This window comes from Mercenaria mercenaria, chromosome 12 (genome assembly GCF_021730395.1).
Source record: "Mercenaria mercenaria strain notata chromosome 12, MADL_Memer_1, whole genome shotgun sequence".
Taxonomy (NCBI): domain Eukaryota; kingdom Metazoa; phylum Mollusca; class Bivalvia; order Venerida; family Veneridae; genus Mercenaria; species Mercenaria mercenaria.
The window spans coordinates 42,460,737-42,483,594 of NC_069372.1; the positions used below are offsets into that span (position 1 = coordinate 42,460,737).

Consider the following 22,858-nt stretch of genomic DNA (forward strand, 5'->3'; position numbering starts at 1 on the left):
CAGTTAACTAGAATGAGCAAGCAAGGTTATGCATTTTGGACATTTAATCTGAAAAAGTCATTTGAAGAAAGCCATCAAACTTGGCGTCTCATATTCTATTTTCTCCCACGTTAATAATAGTGTTAGTTATTTTACGTAGGACTCGAAGAGAAAACATAGAATACATATCTTTTTCCTATATTTTCACGGCCATTGCCAAATTCGAATCAAATTACAGTTTCAGAGAAACCAATACACAAGCAGCATTTGCCAATACCAACGTCTGATTTCTCGCTTTCAGCGCCCTATAAAGTTTCTGTCAAACAGATTTCACACTCAGAGAGCGGATGCGCTAGTTAACCTTGGTACTTACATGTGCTTGCTGTGGTGATATACCTGCCAAAAATGCCGAAAAATAGCAACAAAAAGGAGGAAAAGGAACAGATGAAAGTGAACGAGGTAAGCAAAATTTTGTTTGATGAAAAGCAAAAGATAAATTTGATGGGTGTGCTTGATTGGAAGTTCCAACAGGTAAAAGACGAAAAGAGTTATTGAAATATCTATAATTAATTTCCATTCACCAATCGGGCACGTCCATTGTGATTTCTATGACATACGAACATTTCTTTAAAGTTTTAAAGAGGTTGAGGAATAATGATGAACTTGAATTCGGTATTTATTTAAATTAAACTTATATTCATGGGAATTTAAGTTCACTTATACGACATATTGATAGCTATCCTACTCGCGACGGCGTCTGCGTCAGAGTCCACGTTTGTGTCGATACCTTGGTTAAAGTTTTGATGCACTTTCATTTTATCTCGGTTATTACTTGATGGATTTGCTTCAAACTAAAAACAGTAATTCCTTCGTATGACACAAGAGCCAGAACTCTCGCATGAATATTTTACGAATTTTCTCGAATGCTACGTAGAATTCCATGTTGAAATTGTGATGCACTATTACTCTATCTCATTTATTCTGACATGGATTTGATTTAAAATTAAAATAGTTGTTCTACATTATTGACCCCATTATATTACAAAAAGAGCATTACTCCTGCTAAAATATTCCATGAATTGTTTCCCTTTTATTTTTAGTTAATGTTTTGATACACTTTCATTCTCTATCTGATATTACTATATACTTTTGAGTCAGATGTATTGTCCATTATCACCACCCAAATCGGAGTCACTAAACACTCCAAATGATAGCCTCAGCTTCCTCAGATATGCCCTGTTTCACTTTTCAGCACCGAAAAAGTCCAGCGCGCCATCTCCTGTGACAACTCTTGAGTGTGTGTGTGTGAGCTGACTGATCTGTTTTTTTACCGTAATAAGGTTCTTTCTTGATTTATTTTGAAATAACTCGTATCTGAATCTTACAAAATATACGGCCATTCATGAAGAAAAAGAAACTAAAGTCAATAGAAGGTAATAAAATGCACAATAACAGTGATCCCAAATAGTAATAGGTTACTTCCCATTTTGTACTTAAAAACAAAATAACACTAAGAAATTTGGAACTGAAAGTTCTTCAAGGTAAACAAGGTCCTAGATGGCAATGGGTGGAATTTCAGTATAACTTGGTACAATGATAAATGAAATTGAAATAAACTAAAAAGCACATGAATCATAGCTCTTCCGTGAAAAATAAAAGTATATCCGAAATTGAAAATAAAAGGATAGCCCAGGCTAGTGTTTTCACTCAGTGACCACGCCATTTCTTTTTGAATATTTTTCGCCAGGCGTGTTGTCCCGTGAAAACAGAAGTCGTCGTGGAGCGAAAAGTCCATGTTTAGGAGTGTCGTTTGGGTCAAAAATCTGAAATCGATCTAACGATTTCTAAAAACACGCCGAGAGGGGACGCGGAGCTATAACCTACTTCTAACAGCAGTGCTTGCGATTAAACTAAGCAGTAGCGTGGAGCGAAAAAGTTGAGATTTTAGAGTCGCCGGAGCGAAAGAAAACGTTCTTATTTTATTACGATGTTCTCATTCCAAGCCCCCATTATTGTAACTCTTTAATTCTTGTGTTCCGCTCGGCGAATAGACGAAATGGCACAAATTAACCACCATATATAACAAAAAACGGTGCCTCAGCTAAATCTGTTTTGCTTATGGTGTTTTAAGACTATTTTATGTAACTTTTTTTCTGCTTTCATCTTTATTAAGTCAGGAACGCCAGTAACGCCTTTAATAGCATTACAAAAATGAAGCAAGGATCAACTTTGTCTCTTCAGCTTATTGCGATGTGGGCGATTCTGTCATGTTATTATTTTACCTGAAATAATAAGTCAGAAATATATCAGATATAAACTGCAGGCGTCTGACAATAAAATATCAGGTTTTAGTTCCGGCATTTGATAGCGCTTTCTGATAAACAAAGTCAGAAATAGACATCTAAATACCTGTTCCAGACAGTTAATTGGTTAAATCATACGTGTAACACTTCCGCCTTCAAAATATCTTTATCTTTATGCTGTAAAGCCACATTTAAAGAAAATGTTAAATATTAATATCAATATTGAAACGTTAATACTTACAATATATATAGTATGCTATATAAAGAAATAAACTTAAAAGTAGTCGGTGTCCAGTTCAGGCCACCATAATTTTCGCTAATAAACGACAATTTAACAGTCTTCGTACGGTATTATAACGCGATAATTATCGTGCTAAAACCTCACAAGATTTGTTAATTTTCGCTTGTAGTAGATGTAGTAGAAAAGATACTAGCAAAATTAAAGGACGGGCTATTTTTTTCTAGAAGACGGGAAACGTCAGGTGGTGCCGGTGTTTAGTGACACCGTTATGTAAATTATCATACCTGTTCGGAAATATTATCACAGCACTAAAACTTAAACTTCGCTAGTCTCCTTACCTCCCTTGAATTACTTCTCTTCGCGATATTAAATTGTATCGTGCTAAAAACTCTCGCGGGGATCGACCGTTGATTATCGCGTGTTACTAGCAAAATTTAAGGTGGCCCGAACAGGTCATCGTAAACACAAAACCCAGTAATATGTGACCATCCGAATGTTTCATAATAAGTACATTACATTTACTATATTTCAGCTTCGTTCACGGTTGTCAGACATCCTCAAAGCGGACTATGAAGATTTCTACTTGCGAAAATGGCTGAAAGGTATAATATATATGAAATATGGCTATCCCAAGGCTTAATACAGACACTTAAAAGGAAAATGGCGCGAAAATATGGTAGTCGCATAATGGCGGATTCAAATTGTTCTCAGGTTTTTTTTTGCTCTGTAGAGCTATTTTCCTTGTTTTCTTTGCATTTTTTTTGCTGAAATCAAATGACGTGTAGGTAGCATTTTCATAAAGAAATAATAACGTGGCACAATTTATCATAGAAACTTAGATCATACAGCACCACTACAATTTAGGGTCTCATTTTTAGCTGATTTTGCAGTTTGTATGTTTGATTGAAAATATTTTTCTTGCATCAAACATGACTTTTTTATTTTTATTTAGCACTGACAATATTCTTCAAGAAATTGTAAATTACAAACACTTAAATGGGTCCTGATATGTGCTGCGGCCATTGGAAATATGTCAGTTTTATATAGAATAAAGAACAAGTATTTAGTGTGTTGTAACCACAATAATATTTATATATCTTACATAATATATAGATACATGACATGATATTTAACAGAGCACTACATGATATATAGATGTCTTTCATGCTTGTAGGCATCTTACATGGTTATAGGTATCTTACGCGATATAGAAACATCTTACCTGACACATAAATATCTTCTTTGGTTATAGATATCTTATGTTATAACAGGTATCTTACATGATTACATGATATATAGATATCTTACATGACGTATAGATAGATATCTTACATGACGTATAGATAGATATCTTACATGACGTATAGATAGATGTCTTACATGACGTATAGATAGATGTCTTACATGACGTATAGATAGCTATCTTACATGACGTATAGATAGATGTCTTACATGACGTATAGATAGATATCTTACATGACGTAAAGATAGATGTCTTACATGACGTATAGATAGATGTCTTACATGACGTATAGATAGATGTCTTACATGACGTATAGATAGATATCTTACATGACGTATAGATAGATATCTTACATGACGTATAGATAGCTATCTCACATGACGTATAGATAGCTATCTTACATGACGTATAGATGTCTTACATGACGTATAGATAGATATCTTACATGACGTATAGATAGCTATCTTACATGACGTATAGATAGATATCTTACATGACGTATAGATAGATATCTTACATGATCTATAAATGTTTTACATGATAATAGGTATCTACCATATTTGATAGCTATCTTACACAATATTTATATATCTTACATGATATATAGATATCTGACATGATTGTAGCTACCTTAAAAAATTATAGGTATCTTACATAATTATGAATAATTTACCTGATATATAGATATCTGAAATGGTTATTATGTATCTTAAATGGTTATAGGTATTTCACGTATCGTCGATATTATACCAGCACGTTGATCCGGGAATTTGGTATAACATCGGAGTTGGTTGTGCTATATGTCGTATAGCCCAAGTCCAAAGGACGGGGTTATACGGAAGTATCAGAACCAACGAGACGAAATGCAAAATTCCCAGATCAACACACTAGAGTACTTTTCATTTTATTGCTTACTTACGTACAAAAAAGTAGTCCGCCTGTATGACCGACTAGGCTGATAAGGAATCAGAAAACACCGACTCGGTGTTGACTGTCTTATCTCTGGCTTAAACTTTGTTGAGATGAGCCTAGAGAAAAAAGACTTTTCAGAGAAAATATCAATGTCATTACGAAGAAATAAATAAACATTATTTCTTATACTAATGATCACAACAGCCTTTATAAGTGACTGCTTTTTAAAACTTCGTCGACGCCTAGATTAATCGACAAAAGATTAGTTCATATCATTGTTTGCGGTGTTGAGTTTCATATTATTTTGTTAACTACTCGTCTTCGTTGTATAATAAAGTTTAACATGACCATCAGACAATCTCCTTTGTATAGAGAGTAAAGAAATACAGATTAATGGAATATCAAAATAAGGAGACAAACTAAAATAAAAAGACACAGCAAGAAAATAAACCAATTGCTCTTCCTATACGTCAGTATTATTTTTCAGCAAGAAACTATGATGTTAACAAAGCTGAACAGATGTTTCGAAATGTATGTATTCCATTTTCATATTTAGTTTTATTTGCACTGATAGACCATCGATATCTATGGCAGTATGGTACTTCATATTTCAAATGTCAAATTAATGCGAACTGAGCGCGGACGAAGTGGTGCAGTTGTAACAGTGAGTTCGAGCCCCCGCTCTTGCAATTAAAATTAGAAGATACTAACATTAGGACAAGATACTAAGTGTGGGTGCTTTACACCTGGCACGCTTATAAGGACCAGGGAGGTGTCTGGAATTATATTGCAATATATACTACTTAATGTTACTACAGTCTTTTGAAGGAGTACGAACGTTACTATACTTTTGAAAGTTGCAAGTCATATAAAGAAGTTTCAAAAAAGTGATTAAAAGTACGAAACTATACCTTTGTTATTATTTTGCTAGTAAGTCAAACCTCTGGTAAAGACAACTCCCGATTTAAGACAACTCCTAAAACCTGCTTATGCAGACCACCGTTTTTCCTTCCCGTTGAAACATTTTCATAAATAGTGTAAAATTGCCTTTGTTGAGAGAACACCTGCCGGTAAATGGCACATTGTTCTTTCCCAAAGGTGGTCTTTACAGACGAGTTTGACTGTAATCAAAATACGTTGAAACCCTTGAAAGGGTATATTTCATACATCACTGTTGTCACCGTGGTACTTTCTTAAAAATCACGCATTTTCATATACTTTTGTAAAACGTTTCGCATTTGAAGAGAGTTGATGTCATATTTTCTGTTTTACCGTGACATGTTATACATTTTTTGAATCGGTATCATCAAGACTAAATGTCATTTTGCCAGATCTGACTCTCAAGTAAATATCTCAGTTTAAAGCGACGGTGTTATTTTTTCTATTTTTAGAGTGTGGCGTACAAGACTAAGATGAAAGTTGAGACGTTAATGGCAGAGTTCGAGACTCCCGAGGTAATATACCACGTGACATTACATTGTAGTTGTGAACTGAGAATAATATCAGCAATCTTTTCACGGAATGAAAGTGTTTGTTGCGCCAACCTTATTTCACAAAAAAAAATTAAAAAATTATCCAATCTGTTGGTAGTGTGTATTCAAGGGCGGATTTAAATCCGGCGAGCATACATTTTTGACAGACTAAAATCGAGACATCTGTCATTTTAATAAAAATTTCCGGCTCGCTGCTGCCGCAAAACTTTATATATCAATTAATTTTATAATTGATAAATTAATGTTACCCGACAAAAGTCAGATAAAAAAATCTATAAACTTGAAGATTTTTTTCTTCTTTTTTTTTGTTTTGATTTACAAGTTTAGATCTTATAGTACGTCGAAATTAATGAACACTGATGAATGTATATCAACATCTTTGTAATAAACAGACAGAACTTGGATGCGTACCTTTAAGAACAACAACAAAAACAAACAAACAAAACCAAGCACTCCATTTCGTTTTCTTTTTCATGCTTAAAACAGGATGTAAGCGTGGTAAATATTTTGATATTTCTATATGTTGTGATCCCTTATATGCAAAACCTTTATACAAGCAGGAATATTTTTTATACTTCCTTGCAAAAAGCCAGTTTTCCTATTATGGCACCAAAGCACCTTCCCTAAACTTACTGGAGCTATGCCGGTATGTTTTCTCCGTAAAAGCTGCACTGCATTTGATAAAACGTAAGGACGTGATGTCCGCTAATGATGCATTTTGGTAAATACTCGTAATTTCTCATTTTCAACAGCTCTTAGTTGTGGCCTGTTTTATAAAACATACGTAGCGTAACGCTATGGTGTACTACAAGCGAGCGTTACGTCATTACAATGGTCGTTTTGTACAACGACGTCTTTTCGAGAAAAGACGTAGGTTTCATTCCGGCCCGTTTCGACGGGTTGCTATTACGACAGGGATTTAAAAAAAGCCTAAAGCTTTCTAAAACCATGATGGAGTTTTCTTTTCACATTGCTTTTTGTGCGTGCAACGCAAATGCATTGACAAACTAAGAACCAGCTGTTGGAATAAATAAACTCAATGATACCTTTTCTAAAGGAAAGTTTAACTAGTATATGGACTTTACAAATCTCTTAGTCTGAGTAAGTAGCATAATGGCAAGTAGCATGACAAGTTTTCATTCTATGCGAAACAAGAAAACAAGTATAATAATGTTATAGTCCTCTTTTAAATGAGGAACAAAATCACGAAAGTACACATAAATTCGGTCAGATTGTCCTTTTATCATGTCGATTCATACAGTTTCAATTAAGATGCATGGAATCAAGGAAAACTCCCTGCATGCATGCGGATGTTTATATGTCTCTATAGTGTTGCATGAGAAAAGTCGGTAATGCTTTTCATATCTACGTTACATTGATTTTAGATTAATTTGTTTTTTGATTGAAAGATAGACAGTCAAGCTTGTATATAAAGACCATCATTGTTATATATAAACGCTGTCTTTGTTAACAGGTTGTTTCTCATAACAGGTGTCATAACTAACATGTTGCCTCTCGTAACAGGCAAACACATTTTATAGCTATACTTGAAAGTAAGATGGCGGCGATTAAAAGTAGGTAATAACGGTGTTTTCCTAAATTTAGTGGACCTGTAATGACAATAAGATCACGTAATTCTCCGAATGCGTTTTCGGCAAACTCCGGTTGTTATGAAAAATAGTTTTCTATATTGGCCGAAGGATGCCGAAATCCATCTAATATGGTGACGCACGGAAATTACCGATTGTCATTGCGGGTCCGCTACCCGAACGCAGGTCTTTAGTGAAGGTTTGACTATATCTGCATAAATGAATGAAACTTAACAATGCTTAAATCGGGTTGCACTGAATTTGCTGTACTTAATTATCCTCTTTGTTGGAATTCATTTAATTAGATGTCTCTTTTATCGCATTGCGTACTACTTAAGAGAAACTAGATAATGAATTTGCATGTTAACATGGAAGAGAAATAATTGTCTCTTTTCCAGGTCATAAAAAACTACCTTACTGGCGGTTTTTGCGGTCATGATAAGGAAGGTTCGCCTATACGTGTTGAATTATACGGTCATCTAGATTTGAAAGGTAATATATAATTTTTCTTTTTTGTGAGAATGAATGATAATTTGTCGTAAACTTGCAGTATCATTTTTAAAGCTTGGTGCTTACAAACCGTGATTTAATTAGGGGGTTAAATGCGTCGTCGACCAGTTTCAAAGGGGGGGGGGGGGGGGGGGGGGGGGGTCGCAGTTAGGTGTCTGCGCAAAATGTTTTTTGATTTTCTCTATATTTTATGACAATATACCTACATGTATTAAGTTTCATTCACAAGTGTTACTGTTATCAGTTTTGACTTACTTTTATAGAAATTCACATTTAAAGTGGGTGGGGTAATTTGACATGTAACCAGCCAGGAACACAATCTCCGCCGCGTTTTTAAAAATGGTTCAAACTTTTTACCTGGAACTTTCGTGATAAAATAACTATGCAATGGACATTTACACAACATGTTGCGTTTTAAATTGTCTTGAAATACTTTTTTCAACACAGAGCCACAAAGTGGCCTAATCAAATTTACTGATTTTCAATGGGACGAACTTCACCAAAAATCTAAAACATTTTTTATTAGTTGAGATATTTAGGTGTTATTTTCAGCAGATATTGTAAGCTAAATAAACATTAAAATGACAATATATCAGTACACTCTGATTAATATTGGAAGAGTGGTACACTCTCAAACTAGGGAAAAATGGGTGGGGTAAAAAACATGCGAAGCTAAACATTCGAAGCAACACAACTATAGGAATAATAATTTTGCAGTTCAAGAAATTGCCTCAGATTATCTACTACTATCTTAATTATGCCCGTATGAGTGGTGGGGGCATATCGATTTGGTCTTGTCCGTGCATCCGTGTGTCTGAGCGTCCGTCCGTCGCCCGAAGTTCTTGACGCACCTAGCTCAAAAAGTATTTGATATAAATTGATGAAAAATTGCATGATTTTTTATCGTGATATGTACTTGCGTACCTTTTATTTTTTGTCTGGCTCCGCCCCTTCTTTTCAGAATTATGGCCCCTGACATAGTCAAAAACACATATTTTCACCTTGTGACAAAACTAGCTCAGAAAGTATTTGATATAGATTGATGAAACCTTGCTTGAATCTTAACCATGATATGAACTTGCGCACCTTTTATTTTTCTACGGTCTCTACACCTTTTTTCCAGAGTTTTGGCCCCTGAAATAGTCAAAAATGCACATTTTCACGTTGTGATGTGGATAGCGCAAAAGTATTTCATATAAATTGATGAAACCTTGCATGAATCATTATTGTGATATGAACTTGAGCATCTCCTATTTTTCACCTGACACTGTTCCCTATTTCTAGAGTTATGGCCCCTGAAATAGTCAAAAATGCACATTTTCATCTTGTTGTGCGCCTAGCTCGGAAAGTATTACATATAAATTGATGAAACCATGCATGAGTCTTTATCATGATATGAACTTGTGAACCTCCTATTTGTCGTCTCCTATTTCCAGAGTTATGGCCCCTGAAATGGTTCAAAATGCACATTTTTACATAATGACGTGTCTAGCTCAGAAAGTTTGATGTAAATTCATGAAGCACTGCATGAGTCTTGATTATGATGTGACCTTGCACACTTGGCATTCTTCTTGAGAACCTTAGCGCTTATTACAGAGTTATTGCCCTTAAAATAGCCAAAATAGTGGATGTTTTGTTTGTGATGCTCATAGTTCAAGAGGTATATGGCCAATGATGAATCCTTTGTATAAAATGTTTGTTGAGGCTATATCCCCTTAAAACTGCAAACATGAATCATTGAATTATTGCCCCTTATTTTTGACAAATGTACCAGTAGGGGCACACCATGTGTCCTACAGACACATTCTATATCAAATACTTTCTGAGCTAGGCGTGTCACAAGGTGAAAATATGTGTTTTGGACTATGTCAGGGGCCTTAGCTCTGGAAAAAAGGGGCGGAGCCAGACAAAAAATAAAAGGTACGCAAGTACATATCACGATAAAAAAATCATGCAATTTTTCATCAATTTATATCAAATACTTTTTGAGTTAGATGCGTCAAGAACTTCGGGCGACGGACGGACGCTCACATGCACGGACAAGACCAAATCTATATGCCCCTACCACTCATAGAGGCATAATTAAGATAGTAGTAGATAATCTGAGGCCATTTCTTGAACTGCAAAATTATTATTCCTATAGTTGTGTTGCTTCGAATGTTTAGCTTCGCATGTTTATTTACCCCACCAACTTTTCCCTAGTTTGAGAGTGTACCACTCTTCCAATATTAATCAGAGTGTACTGATATATTGTCATTTTAATGTTTATTTAGCTTACAATATCTGCTGAAAATAACACCTAAATATCTCAACTAATAAAAAATGTTTTAGATTTTTGGTGAAGTTCGTCCATTGAAAATCAGTAAATTTGATTAGGCCACTTTGTGGCTCTGTGTTGAAAAAAGTATTCAAGACAATTTAAAACGCAACATGTTGTGTAAATGTCCATTGCATAGTTATTTTATCACGAAAGTTCCAGGTAAAAAGTTTGAACCATTTTTAAAAACGCGGCGGAGATTGTGTTCCTGGCTGGTTACATGTCAAATTACCCCACCCACTTTAAATGTGAATTTCTATAAAAGTAAGTCAAAGCTGATAACAGTAACACTTGTGAATGAAACTTAATACACGTAGGTGTATTGTCATAAAATATAAAGAAAATCAAAAAACATTTTGCGCAGACACCTAACTGCGACCCCCCCCCCCCCCACCCCCTTTGCAAGTCGGTGGAATTATGTCTTCCAACAACTGGGGGAGACGTTGTTTTTGCCCTGTCCGTCACACTTCCTTTCGGTCAATAACTGGAGAACCATTTGACCTAGAGCCTTCAAACTTCATAGGATGGTAGGGCTTTTGGAGTAGACAGCTGCTATTGTTTTTGGGATCACTCCGTCAAAGGTCAAGGAAACAGGGTCCTGAACATGGAAAACCATTTCCGATCGGTAACTTGAGAACCACTGGACAAAGAATGTTGAAACTTCATAGGATGATTGGTCATGCAGAGCAAATGACTCCTATTGATTTTTGGGGTCACTGTATTAAAGGTCAAGGTCACAGGGGCCTGAACATGAAAAAACCATTTCCGATCAATAACTTGAGAACCACTTGACCCAGAATATTGAAACTTCATAAGATAATTGGATATGCAGAGTAGATGACCGCTATTGATTTTAGGGTCGTTCCGTTCAAGGTCAAGGTCACAGGGGCCTGAACATTGAAAACCGTTTCCGGTCAGTAACTTGAGAACCAGCAGATCCAGAATGTTGACACTTTATAGGATGATTGGACATGCAGAGTAGATGACTATTATTGATTTTGGGGTCATTTGGTCAAAGGTCAAGGTCACAGGGGCCTAAACATGGAAAACTATTTCCGATCGATAACTTGAGAACCACTGGACAAAGAATGTTGAAACTTCATAGGATGATTGGTCATGCAGAGGAAATGACTCCTATCGATTTTTGGGGTCACTGTATTAAAGGTCAAGGTCACAGGGGCCTGAACATGAAAAAAACATTTCCGATCAATAACTTGAGAACCACTTGACCCAGAATGTTGAAACTTCATAAGATAATTGGACATGCAGAGTAGATGACCTCTATTGATTTTAGGGCCGTTCCGTTAATGGTCAAGGTCACAGGGGCCTGAACATTGTAAACCGTTTCCGGTCAGTAACTAGAGAACCAGCAGACCCAGAATATTGAAACTTCATAGGATGATTGGACATGCAGAGTAGATGACCACTATTGATTTTAGGGTCACTTGATCAAAGGTCAAGGTCACAGGGGCCTAAACATGGAAAATCATTTCCAATCGATAACTTGAGAACCACTGGACAAAGAATGTTGAAACGTCATAGGATTATTGATCATGCAGAGAAAATGACTCCTGCCGATTTTTGGGGTCACTGTATTAAAGATCAAGGTCACAGGGGCCTGAACATGAAAAACCATTTCCGATCAATAATTTGAGAACCACTTGACCCAGAATGTTGAAACTTCATAAGGTAATTGGACATGCAGAGTAGATGACCCCTATTGATTTTAGGATCGTTCCGTTAAAGGTCAACGTCACAGGGGCCTGAACATTGAAAACCGTTTCCGGTCAGTAACTTGAGAACCAGCAGACCCAGAATGTTGAAACTTCATAAGATGATTGGACATGCAGAGTAGATGACCATTATTGATGTTGGGATCACTTGATCAAAGGTCAAGTTCACAGGGGCCTGAACATGGAAAACAATTTCCAGTCAGTAACATGAGAACCACTTGACCCAGAATGTTGAAACTTAATAGGATAATTCGACACTAATGATTTTGGGGTCACATGATCAAAGGTCAAGGTCACAGGAGCCCAGACATGGAAAACCGTATCCAGTTCATAACTTGAGAACCACTAGGCCCAGAATGCTGAAACTTAGTGGGATGATTGGACATGCCAAGTAGGTGATCCCTATTGCAGCCAACCAACAGTGTCTCTTTGACTTTCGCTCTTGTCCCCTATTGACCTCTTGCATATACGACTATGCATTGGGGGAGACATCCGCCTTTTTACAAAAGCATCTTCTAGTTATTTCAGTTTTATCCAATTATTTTTGTGGGACTTTGTTTTGGTATTCGATCATAATATATTCATTACTGTATTAAAAATGTATTAAAGCTTTGTTCTAACACCCTTTTCGAATTTTCTGAAAAGCTAATTATTGTAGAACGGCTTTTCGCGTGAAACTTCTCATGTCTCTTGAAATATGCCAAGTACGTTGTTTTTGGAATTACTTTGTAACCATAGCAACAGGTTTTAGGTTTGTGACTGTAGAGCCACATCTGTGTTTTTTTGAAATGATAAATGAGCCGTGCCATGGGAAAACCAACATAGTGGGTTTGCGACCAGCATGGATCCAGACCAGCCTGCGCATCCGCGCAGTCTGGTAAGGATCCGTGCTGTTCGCTAACAGGTTCTCTAATTGCAGTAGGCTTTAAAAGCGAACAGCATGGATCCTGACCAGATTGCGCGGAGGCGCAGGCTGGTCTGGATCCATGCTGGTCGCAAACCCACTATGTTGGTTTTCTCATGGCATGGCTCAAATTAGATTCAAATCATGCTTAAAATTGAAGGAAGCATAGATCTACTTTCTTTGTAACTGATGGTACTTAGAATAGTATAATTACTTAAAAAAACTTGTCTTCGACAAAACCTTCTCTAAAACAAGTGCAACTCACATTTCATCATTCTCGCATACCAGAGGTCTATCCGGATTTTGACGAACTTCTGGTGGATGAGAATGACATTTCATGTATTATTTCACTTTTTTTTAAAATTAGAAAACGCATCTGTGTTTTCCGCTGTAAAAGATCTGATTCAAAGGTTAGAGATTTTCAAAATGCAACCTTAACATTGGTTAGTTTCATTTTTTCCCTGAAGTACCACCATGGGGTTTTTTAGAACAGGTTTCCAATTTCAGTTTTATAATTTTGAACTGGGATTATTTTTCAGGCATCATGGCGTCCGTGCGGAAGTCGGATTTAGAAAAGACGAAAATTATGCAGTGTGAATGGACAGTGCTTGATTGGGAAAAACAGAGCAAAAAGGTCTGTTTTCTGTCCTTACGACAGTTTTAAGATACGTGTATACGAAATGTAATGATAACATTAGAGAAAAACCGAATGAGATAATCATGCTAAAGGCGAAGGATTTTTGTTATGTTAAACGTAAATAAAATTTTAGATGTGAATACCCAACTCAGTAGTACTTGAGGTTGTTGAATTGCATTATATTTAAAAAAAACTGAAAGTGTGTGACTGAAATATAAATGATAAAAGAGAATTTAAATATACAAACACTTTTATAGGGTGATCTTATATTTTTATAGCTCGGAAGACGTGTGGATGGACTGACTGTTGTATTTGACATGGAGGGCGTTACCACAAAAATGATGTGGAGGCCAGGTAGAGTTTTAATATATCATTTTAAGACCTGGACCTATACTAGCAGATGAGGCCAGTTAGGGAGTTTAACTTTCCGTTGAAATATTTACCTGCCTGTAGTGGCCCACATCTGATGACTTGTAGGGGGTTAACATTTCCTTCTAAGATGTGTACCTATACTGGCTCACGGTAGAGGCAAGGTAGGGGCTTAAACATTTCATTCTTGGAGGTGTAACTATAGTCACAGTAGAGACAAATCTATGCATTATACCAAAAGTCTTTGCCACTATTTAAGGGCAATCCCCGATGTGTGCGTTCATATCGGTACATCTCTCATGTCCGCTTGATAAAAAGATTCGAAACCATTTTAGTGGCATGTTTTACAAGAATGAAAAGACTGTTTCAGTCCTACCAATGCTAGTGCAAGGTGACATGAGGCATAAATCATGAACAGACGTCTGCTTTTATTCTCGTGGATTAATCTATGTACTTATCAATTTTAATATGTATTGACTATGTGTATACATGTATTTTAAAATTTATTTGAAGGTTTACAAATGTACTTACATTTGGTGAAGATTCTAGAAGACAATTACCCAGAAATGCTCAAAAGAATGTTTGTTATAAACGGTGAGTTCTCTTCATTATTTGTTGGTCTTACCAAAGTTGGTGATTGACTCCTTTTTCTTCGAAATGTGAAACGATGCATAAATTTTGTTTGTTTGCAAGCATATTTGCTGTCGCCACCGGTAACACAATGGGCAACCCCTCCACAGAAGACTGTAAGTAAAGAAAGTTGGAGAATAGTGCAAGATACAGAAGACGCTCCGATTCCAGAAGCTTCCCTGGTTCTTTACCGCGCCAGGTGAAAAGCACCCGGACACGGGACTCCAATGTTAGTTATTTTTAACTGAATGAGCAAGGGACTGGGACTCATGACCTCTGGGTTTGTTGTCAGACAATGTCAACAATGCACCACTGCGTCTGCTCTTGATGCATCGTTGATCAAATTGAGTCTTATATGGTTATTACTGGCTGGGTCCGTTTGCATCAACGTTACTTGGTCGTAAGAAGAGCAGGACATAGCTTTTAGTACGTTTATACTTTTGTAAAATTTGAAGCTGCAGAAAACACGTTCGTGCAAAGTTTCGATACATTATGTGCTAATTTAACAGTGACTAAACAAAAAGAGAAAGCATCTTTTAATCTAGTGATTTTTCGTTTCAGCACCCATCATATTTCCAATTTTATACAAACTTGCCAGACCGCTCATAAGCGACGAAATGCGTAACAAGATTCATGTACTTGGTGGTAAGTTAAATTACATGTAATTTAATGTTAAGATGATTTAAAGGTGGATAGATTTAGAATACGATTTCATGCAGACTTCAAATTTTTTTTTGTGTTGTTAATGGTATTTTGTTTTACTAAAGTCCTAAATTTGCAGACTGAGAAAGGTTTTAAAACATAACTTAAAATGTTTTTATGTAATGACTTACAAAGTGCATTACATCTTGATCTTCATAACTTTGAGGAAAACTGGTCAATTTTGTTACAAAAACTTGATATATGATTACTAACCATAACCCTGATTAAGAGAAAGAAATTATAATATCCATTATTGACAAAAAGTTAGGTTTAAAATCCAGTGATAGTAGGAAAAGGGCAGCACTTTTTTTCAGTTTTTTTTTTTCGCTTGTATTTCAGTCAGTTTTTTTTTTATTCCATTGTCTTTCTTGAGGTCCGTTTATTATCTTAAATTAGAAATATCATCAACTGTTTTTATAATTTATTTCCTTTTTTACATCAAAAGCATCATACATTCATCACAAAATTGTTTTTATGTGTCAGAAAAGATACAATTAGTGAATATCATCAACTGTTTGTAAATATGGTATTAAGTATGGTACTGTGTATGCATGTATTAACTTTTATTATATATCTAAATATTTAAATGTTTATGGATATTGTAAGGTTAATAGGCGGATGGTTCTCCGACCCCTATTATACCAGTTACGGAGATAATAAACGGGGTTACCCACAAGGGGCCTCAAAAAAAAAAAGGGAAAAAAAGTGCATTACATCTTTGAAATGCCGTTTCAAATTCTATTAAATGTTAATGTGAGTTGTTATGTCATTATAATTACCAAACATGGGTAGCATATTAAGGAAAATAAAACCCGTCATTTTTGTAGGTTTGTAGAATTTTTTAACAAGTTCAGTTACATTATGTTTTGTTTTTGGATTTTTGTATATAAGCATGAATCATATCGTATGTATTTGTGAGTATGTATGTGTATGAGTGAGATAAAGCCCCCAGAGCAGATAGAGAGAAATCCTTTTTAGATACAGGCCTATCCGGCTAACTTAGCCTAGCTCTAGGCGAATAGACAGTCTGGTTCTTTAACGTGCCCTGTGTATAGCACCGGTATACGCGAAGAACCAGTACAGACCTCTTAGTTAGGTGGGAGACACTCAAGAGTACCTCGGAAATTTTCAGTGCCTGGACCGGGATTCGAACCCCGGGCCTCTGGATTGACAGTCAAGCGTGTCGGCCCACCTGTTCTCATTTGCATGTAGATTATTTGAAAAACAATATTTGATTATCATATGTATGCATTTTTGGGACTATTTGCTCTGCTGTTCAGCATCTTACTTCTTTTTTTTTGTTCAGCGAACTACACGGATACCTTATTGCAGTACATAGATGCCGACCAACTGCCGGCGTTTTTGGGCGGCACCCTCACAGATCCAGATGGAAATGAACGATGTGTTACTATGGTACGAGACATAGTTCCAAGAAATCGGAAATAAAATATCTGATATATTCACACTTGGATTCGCAAATTGATAGTTAATATAAGCAATGATTTCGATGTCATGGTTTTTCACACAAGCAATGCAATGTAGCGAAATTAAAAACGATACTTTCGCGAACGTAGCCAGTTAAATTCTCACTAGAAATATCACAATCTCATTTTTTGCTAAACGTTGATCTGAAATTGTGATAAAACACACCCAAGAGTCCAGAAACAAGTACAACTGGTTTTCATGTGAATGGTATAACTATGGAATACTGTTTCCGCCCTCGGCGATATATGACCATTTTGTGTCGATTCGCCGTAAAACCCAACACACTCACTCACTGTTTCCGCCATGAAGTATTGGATTTCTTTAAAAACGTACTAGATAGGTTACCTTCGTTATTCAATGTATAATAGTAGTACCCATATTTCTTTTTCAGATTCTTAATAAATTTAGTTTGGTTTTAAGACTTTTTCAAAATTCAGTTAGCGACTGCTCCTCAGTTCTATCATATAAAGTTAATATGAAAAAAAGCATGTGATGTATAAATTATCTGTGATGATAAGTCTCTTATAATTTTCATAAATCAAAAATTGAAAGTCATTGTACTTTAGCTGCATGTATTACTACAATAGGTTAGTATAGTTGTCGTGCGTTGATAAGACGCAGATAAAGAATAAGTTACGATGCACACGAAGATTGTCCCATGGTGATATTTGAAAAGTTGTCATGTTTGAAGCAAGAAATATGTTTTTTGTCAAACGAAAACACTATAAAATCAGCCAGTGAACCATGAAATAGTTGTGGCTGTGTATTACCGGAGATTTCAGAACAAAATCTTGTGCAGTGCGTTTTTTTATAGTGAAATGCTACCAAAAATATCAAGCATAGGCCTGCCATATAACTGCAGCAAGAAAGTTGAAAGAAAATACTTCACAAAGAAAAAAAATGAGAACTGCTTGAATCCGCCATTGTGCGTCCATCTTTATGGAATTTTGCTATTCAGTTTTGTAAATGGCTATTGTTATGAAAATGGCTAGTTATATAAACGAATATTTAGTTATAAAAGCCGGTAGGCTGGATCAGAACTTGATATTCATCGCGCAAAAAGAACAACGTTGACATTATGGAGTTCAGATTTCAAGTTTTCGTGCCAGGGATAATTATCTTCTAAAATTTCAACATTCTGCACATTTTTTCGGCATTCAAGATATCGCCTGCTACATGCAAAATCAGTCTTCCGTATAATACCGCACATAATATGTAGAATAAATGTAATACGGCACATAATATGTAGAATAAATGGAACATAATTTACGTGAATTTTCAAAAGGACAACGTAATAAGTATTTGGGCAACAGGCGGATAGGTACATCCAAATTAATACAATATACCAGATATTGAACTGAGAATAAACTTGTGTACCGAAGGTTATTTTTTCGAAGCAAAAAACGTATAAATAGAAGGTATATATACCTACTAGGTTCTTGTTAACCGGTACACTTTTATGATCCCCAGTACTCGCATTGTCGTCTAAACATTAGGTAGTTCTTCCGTCGGAAACGTTTCGTGTCTCGTCTACAACTCAAGGAGTCCCAATAATCTTCTTTACTTACTTGCGGCTGGGTCAAGAAATATATTATATCTAATTTGGAAAAAAAAATATTGCCATGAATTCACTAAATTGATAAGGTCGGTGGTAGTATAATTAAGTTCAATAGTAATTTTATCTAAATTTGCCAAAGTAAATTTGCTTTTGTCGCTCAATAGGTGTATGTATTTTATTACGGATTATTTCGGATTATGTAACTCTTTTAACACATTTGTATTTTGTGATGTAGATTAACCAAGGTGGTGAAGTGCCAGAGAAATACTTCCTCGATATTAAGGAGCTGTATGAGCATATGAAAACAGCAACAATATCTAGAGGTGAAAAACTCGAGCTCGAGTACCAGATTGACAAACCGGGCAGCATTTTGAGGTACACAAAACATATCCAAATGAATTTAATCGTTACGAAGTGTCCGACAAAATTGTTTATAGGCTATGCACTTATATGGGTTAAGTTTTACGAGTGATTGTAAGCTTTCATAAAAAATCCAAACGAACAGCAAACTTGACTTATTTTAAAGTGAGTCTTAATAATTTCATTTTATAATCTCGAATTTTTATGTTTTCGTTTTCAGATGGGAGTTCAAAACGGAGGATTATGATATAGGATTTGGTGTGAATGTGACGAAAAATGGGGTGACATCAGTAGTATTGCCCATGAAACGTGTAAATAGCCAGCACGTTGCGGAAGATGGTAGCATAACGTGTGAGGAACCTGGCAAATGTAAGTTAATCACGTGCTTTTAGAGAGAAGAGAGTTATATTATTGAGTAAGCGTCGATTTCTTACTTGTAACAGGGAAATTCATATCCCAGTAAAGAAGCGTCAGTATGCGTGAATAAACGTTGCTGGTATGGTTCGAACCTCACTTTGATCACAAATTTGCCAATTGCCTCGGCTTTCCTAGAGTTTAACTCGTCCTTAAAGTCCTGTTTCAATAAACGAGTACAGTTAAAGATGCCATGTACAGTCAAACCTGAAGACAACACATAGAAGAGCCAAGCGACGTCGTTATCTTTTTACATATTTTAAATGTTGTTTAAACACATGTTAACATTAAAACAGAAATAAAACACCTTGTCTTCAACAGTAGAATGGTCTTAGTTCACAAGTTGTCACAATACAGGCTTGAATATGTTCTTCTCTTTCGATTTTATTTTGAGAGAAATCTGTTGCAGTTATTAACCCTTCTTTCAGACACCCTGGTATTTAGTAATTCATTCAGCTGGGTGAAAGAAAAGGTATTAAAACATTGGTCCGAAGTTGTTATACAAGAGGAGGTCATGAATGAACAGTAATTATTGCACATAGGTGAACACCAATGTTGTCTTGTACACACTGCATGTTGCCGAAAAATACGTGCGCGCGAGAAAGTCGTTCCCCCTTTTCAGCGTTTTAAAACAGCAGCCCGAATACCCGTACACTTATCACTCAGTCTTATAGCGTTATAAAGAATAAAGTTTTTTTTACATAAAACCAGTGCTCGGAACGAAAAAGTTTCAAATATATATACCTCGGCACTAGAAAACAGTAAACGAATTTCTTGTGTTTATTCGAACGATTCACAGATATCGTGAATTTTTACTGTAAATTAAAACTGATTTCTATAGTGAAAAACAGCAGCAAAACTGTTTGCTCTACTTTTTATTACCCTTTGCGACCAGTGTAGATCATGATCAGCCTGCACATCCATGCAGTCTGATCATGATCTGCACTGTTCGCCATTCAGTCATGTCTTTTTGGTAAGCACCCCTTTTAACAGTTAGTGGTACTGTCCAAATTAAAAGATGGACAATTTCATTATAGAAATTTAGCAGGGTAAGGGTTAAATGAATAGAGTGAAGGATTTCCCAGACTTGCATGAGAACCTGTCACAATTTTATTTGCAGTTAGGTTCCCTAATTCTGGCAGAGTTTTTTTCTGCCTAAACATGCAATTACTTTAGTGTAAGTTGTATGTTGAAACAACAATTATTTTAATTTTTATGCCAAAACTGTTCTAAACAGAACCGCTCCCCCCCCCCCCCCCCCCACACACACACCTACTCGCATAAACATTTTAAGATTTTTTTCCATAGGTTCAGCAACATATTGAGTGCTCAATATGCTTACCTAGCCGAATATATTTATCAGAACAGAACATACATTTATTCGTCTTAAGCATATAACAGCTTATCGACATATACGTCCCCTACAGTAAATATTGTTTGTGCAGAAACTTTGAAAATTAAAATGCATGAAAAACAAATATTTCATTTAATTCCTTTCAATATGATGTGTAAAATGTTGTTTTCCACTATTACCATTTTGCATGTTTAACACATATCCATAGTGGATAATTTCTGTTTTAAGGTAAAGCAGTTTCTTTCATGGAGAAAATTAGCCACTGTCTGCTCTTCAAAATCATATATATTTGATATAATCAAAAATATATTTGTACAATTAGATTTAAACATGTTATTTGACTTATATGAATTCTGTAAAATTTATCCAAAAATTGTGTGAACAATGTGACTGAAAAAAGCTTAATAACTCCAGTTTGATGAACTTTTATCATTTTTAAACAGTTTGAATACAATTGTAAATAGTGATTGAATAAAAGCTAAAAGATGATAGTTTCTGGATTTGAATCTTAATTTTCCTGTCATGTGATAAATTATTTTGTCATGAGAATAAGACAGACAAAATTTGATGAATAACAAAAAAAAAATACAACAAACTACCTTAACTTAAAAGGTTCAGTAACTTTAAAGGCTAACATCATTCTTACAATTATTGTATGCATTTTAGAAGGTGTTGAACACAGGTTATTGAATCTGGCGCCATGTTGAAGATATGTGTGTTTAGAATTTAATTTTTGAGTTCTAAAGATGAGTTTTCATTATAACTATTTTATCATGTCCTGTAAATTTCATTAATTATAAATAATTTCCCTAAATTCCTTAGGGTTTTGAAAACTGGTAATTCAATGGTAGGGCCTATAGCATAAGTAGATTTTAATATATTCTAACAAGGCGAAAAAGGTTATTCAGAAAAAGGTATACATATTTCCGTGATAAGTAATCGGTTCTCACGTGTTAACCTTTAGTCTGCTAGTGGCACTGTCTGCACTGTTCGCTATTTCAGTGAAACCCCCTTTGAATAACAAGTGGCACTGACCTGATTGAATGAAAAACCAGTCCATTTAGCAGGGTAAATTTACGCAGGGTAAATTTACGCATTTTTTACAATTTTGCGGTGAAAAAATCGATTTGACAGTATCGTACTTTTTATTTTGTTTTCTTTTACTTTATATTCGTTTGATAATTTCTGAACATAAACAAAATGTTGCTTTATTTTACCTTTACAGATTTACTTTATTTTGACAATTCCTTCAGCTGGACACGATCAAAGAACATTTTCTATGTAGGGGAGGTAATCGAGGTGGACGACGAGTATGTCCGCTCGGAAATAAATGACTTGGTGGAAATGGGAGACTGGAAAACGCTCGAGGAAAAATTCGAAACTACGCATTTATGATCCATTTTGTTTCATGCTTGAATTCGTTGGTGTAACATAAGTTTTTCATACTTACTAAAACATATCAGCGCTAAATATTGTATATGTCTTTATCTTTTAAAGAGAGACTAAATTATACAGCTCTGCCCGGTTTTCACAACAGTTAAAACTTGGCACTTGCATTCAAGTTTAACTGAAAGTTTGCACGTGTTAATAATAAAAATGTACAGTATTCAATGCCAAAATTTTGATATTTTGTCTTGTTGATATTGTAAAAAAGTCTTGACCGTGAGCATAACAGTCGCATGGAAATACGCAATAAAAGATAGTTTTTCTGTGTTTATCATATAGTGCTTCAACTTTGGTTGGTATGTTAAGTGTAAAATCATTCAAAAACGAAATTCTGATTGACAGGCTTTTTTTTAAAAAACTAAATTTTCATTGGAATCCAGGCATGTAATAGTGTTAGAGATGGCCTTCCATAGAAGAAGAATGTTCCAGTTTTTTGAATATAGACAAAGAGATTATTATTTCTCAGCTTATCTAATCAACACAGAGAATCTTCTAACAAGTGAAATCTCGGAGTTACTTAATTCACTAAAATATCTGAGTTAATACATTTAAAGGGACTTTGTTGTTATTACAGACATATCATACTTATTTATATTTGTACAGAAATAACTTATTATATGTATTTTAGACATTGTTATATATGTTTTACACTGTATATACTGATATTGTAAAGATTAAA

General features: G+C 35.3%; 1 protein-coding gene across 2 annotated transcripts in view; it reads left to right on the top strand.

The window, feature by feature from the left end:
* Positions 1-22,858, top strand: part of LOC123534161 (retinal-binding protein-like) — a 40,624-nt gene extending 17,766 nt beyond the window's left edge. For both annotated transcript variants that reach the window (XM_045316258.2, XM_045316260.2), the window contains exons 3-15: positions 281-438; positions 3,056-3,125; positions 5,166-5,209; positions 6,070-6,132; positions 8,159-8,252; positions 13,764-13,858; positions 14,140-14,215; positions 14,744-14,824; positions 15,422-15,505; positions 16,869-16,975; positions 18,841-18,980; positions 19,186-19,334; positions 21,959-22,858. In XM_045316258.2, the coding sequence (XP_045172193.1) occupies positions 385-438; positions 3,056-3,125; positions 5,166-5,209; positions 6,070-6,132; positions 8,159-8,252; positions 13,764-13,858; positions 14,140-14,215; positions 14,744-14,824; positions 15,422-15,505; positions 16,869-16,975; positions 18,841-18,980; positions 19,186-19,334; positions 21,959-22,128 (1,227 nt within the window). In that variant the 5' untranslated portion in view covers positions 281-384 and the 3' untranslated portion in view covers positions 22,129-22,858. The remainder of the gene's footprint in view (positions 1-280; positions 439-3,055; positions 3,126-5,165; positions 5,210-6,069; positions 6,133-8,158; positions 8,253-13,763; positions 13,859-14,139; positions 14,216-14,743; positions 14,825-15,421; positions 15,506-16,868; positions 16,976-18,840; positions 18,981-19,185; positions 19,335-21,958) is intronic.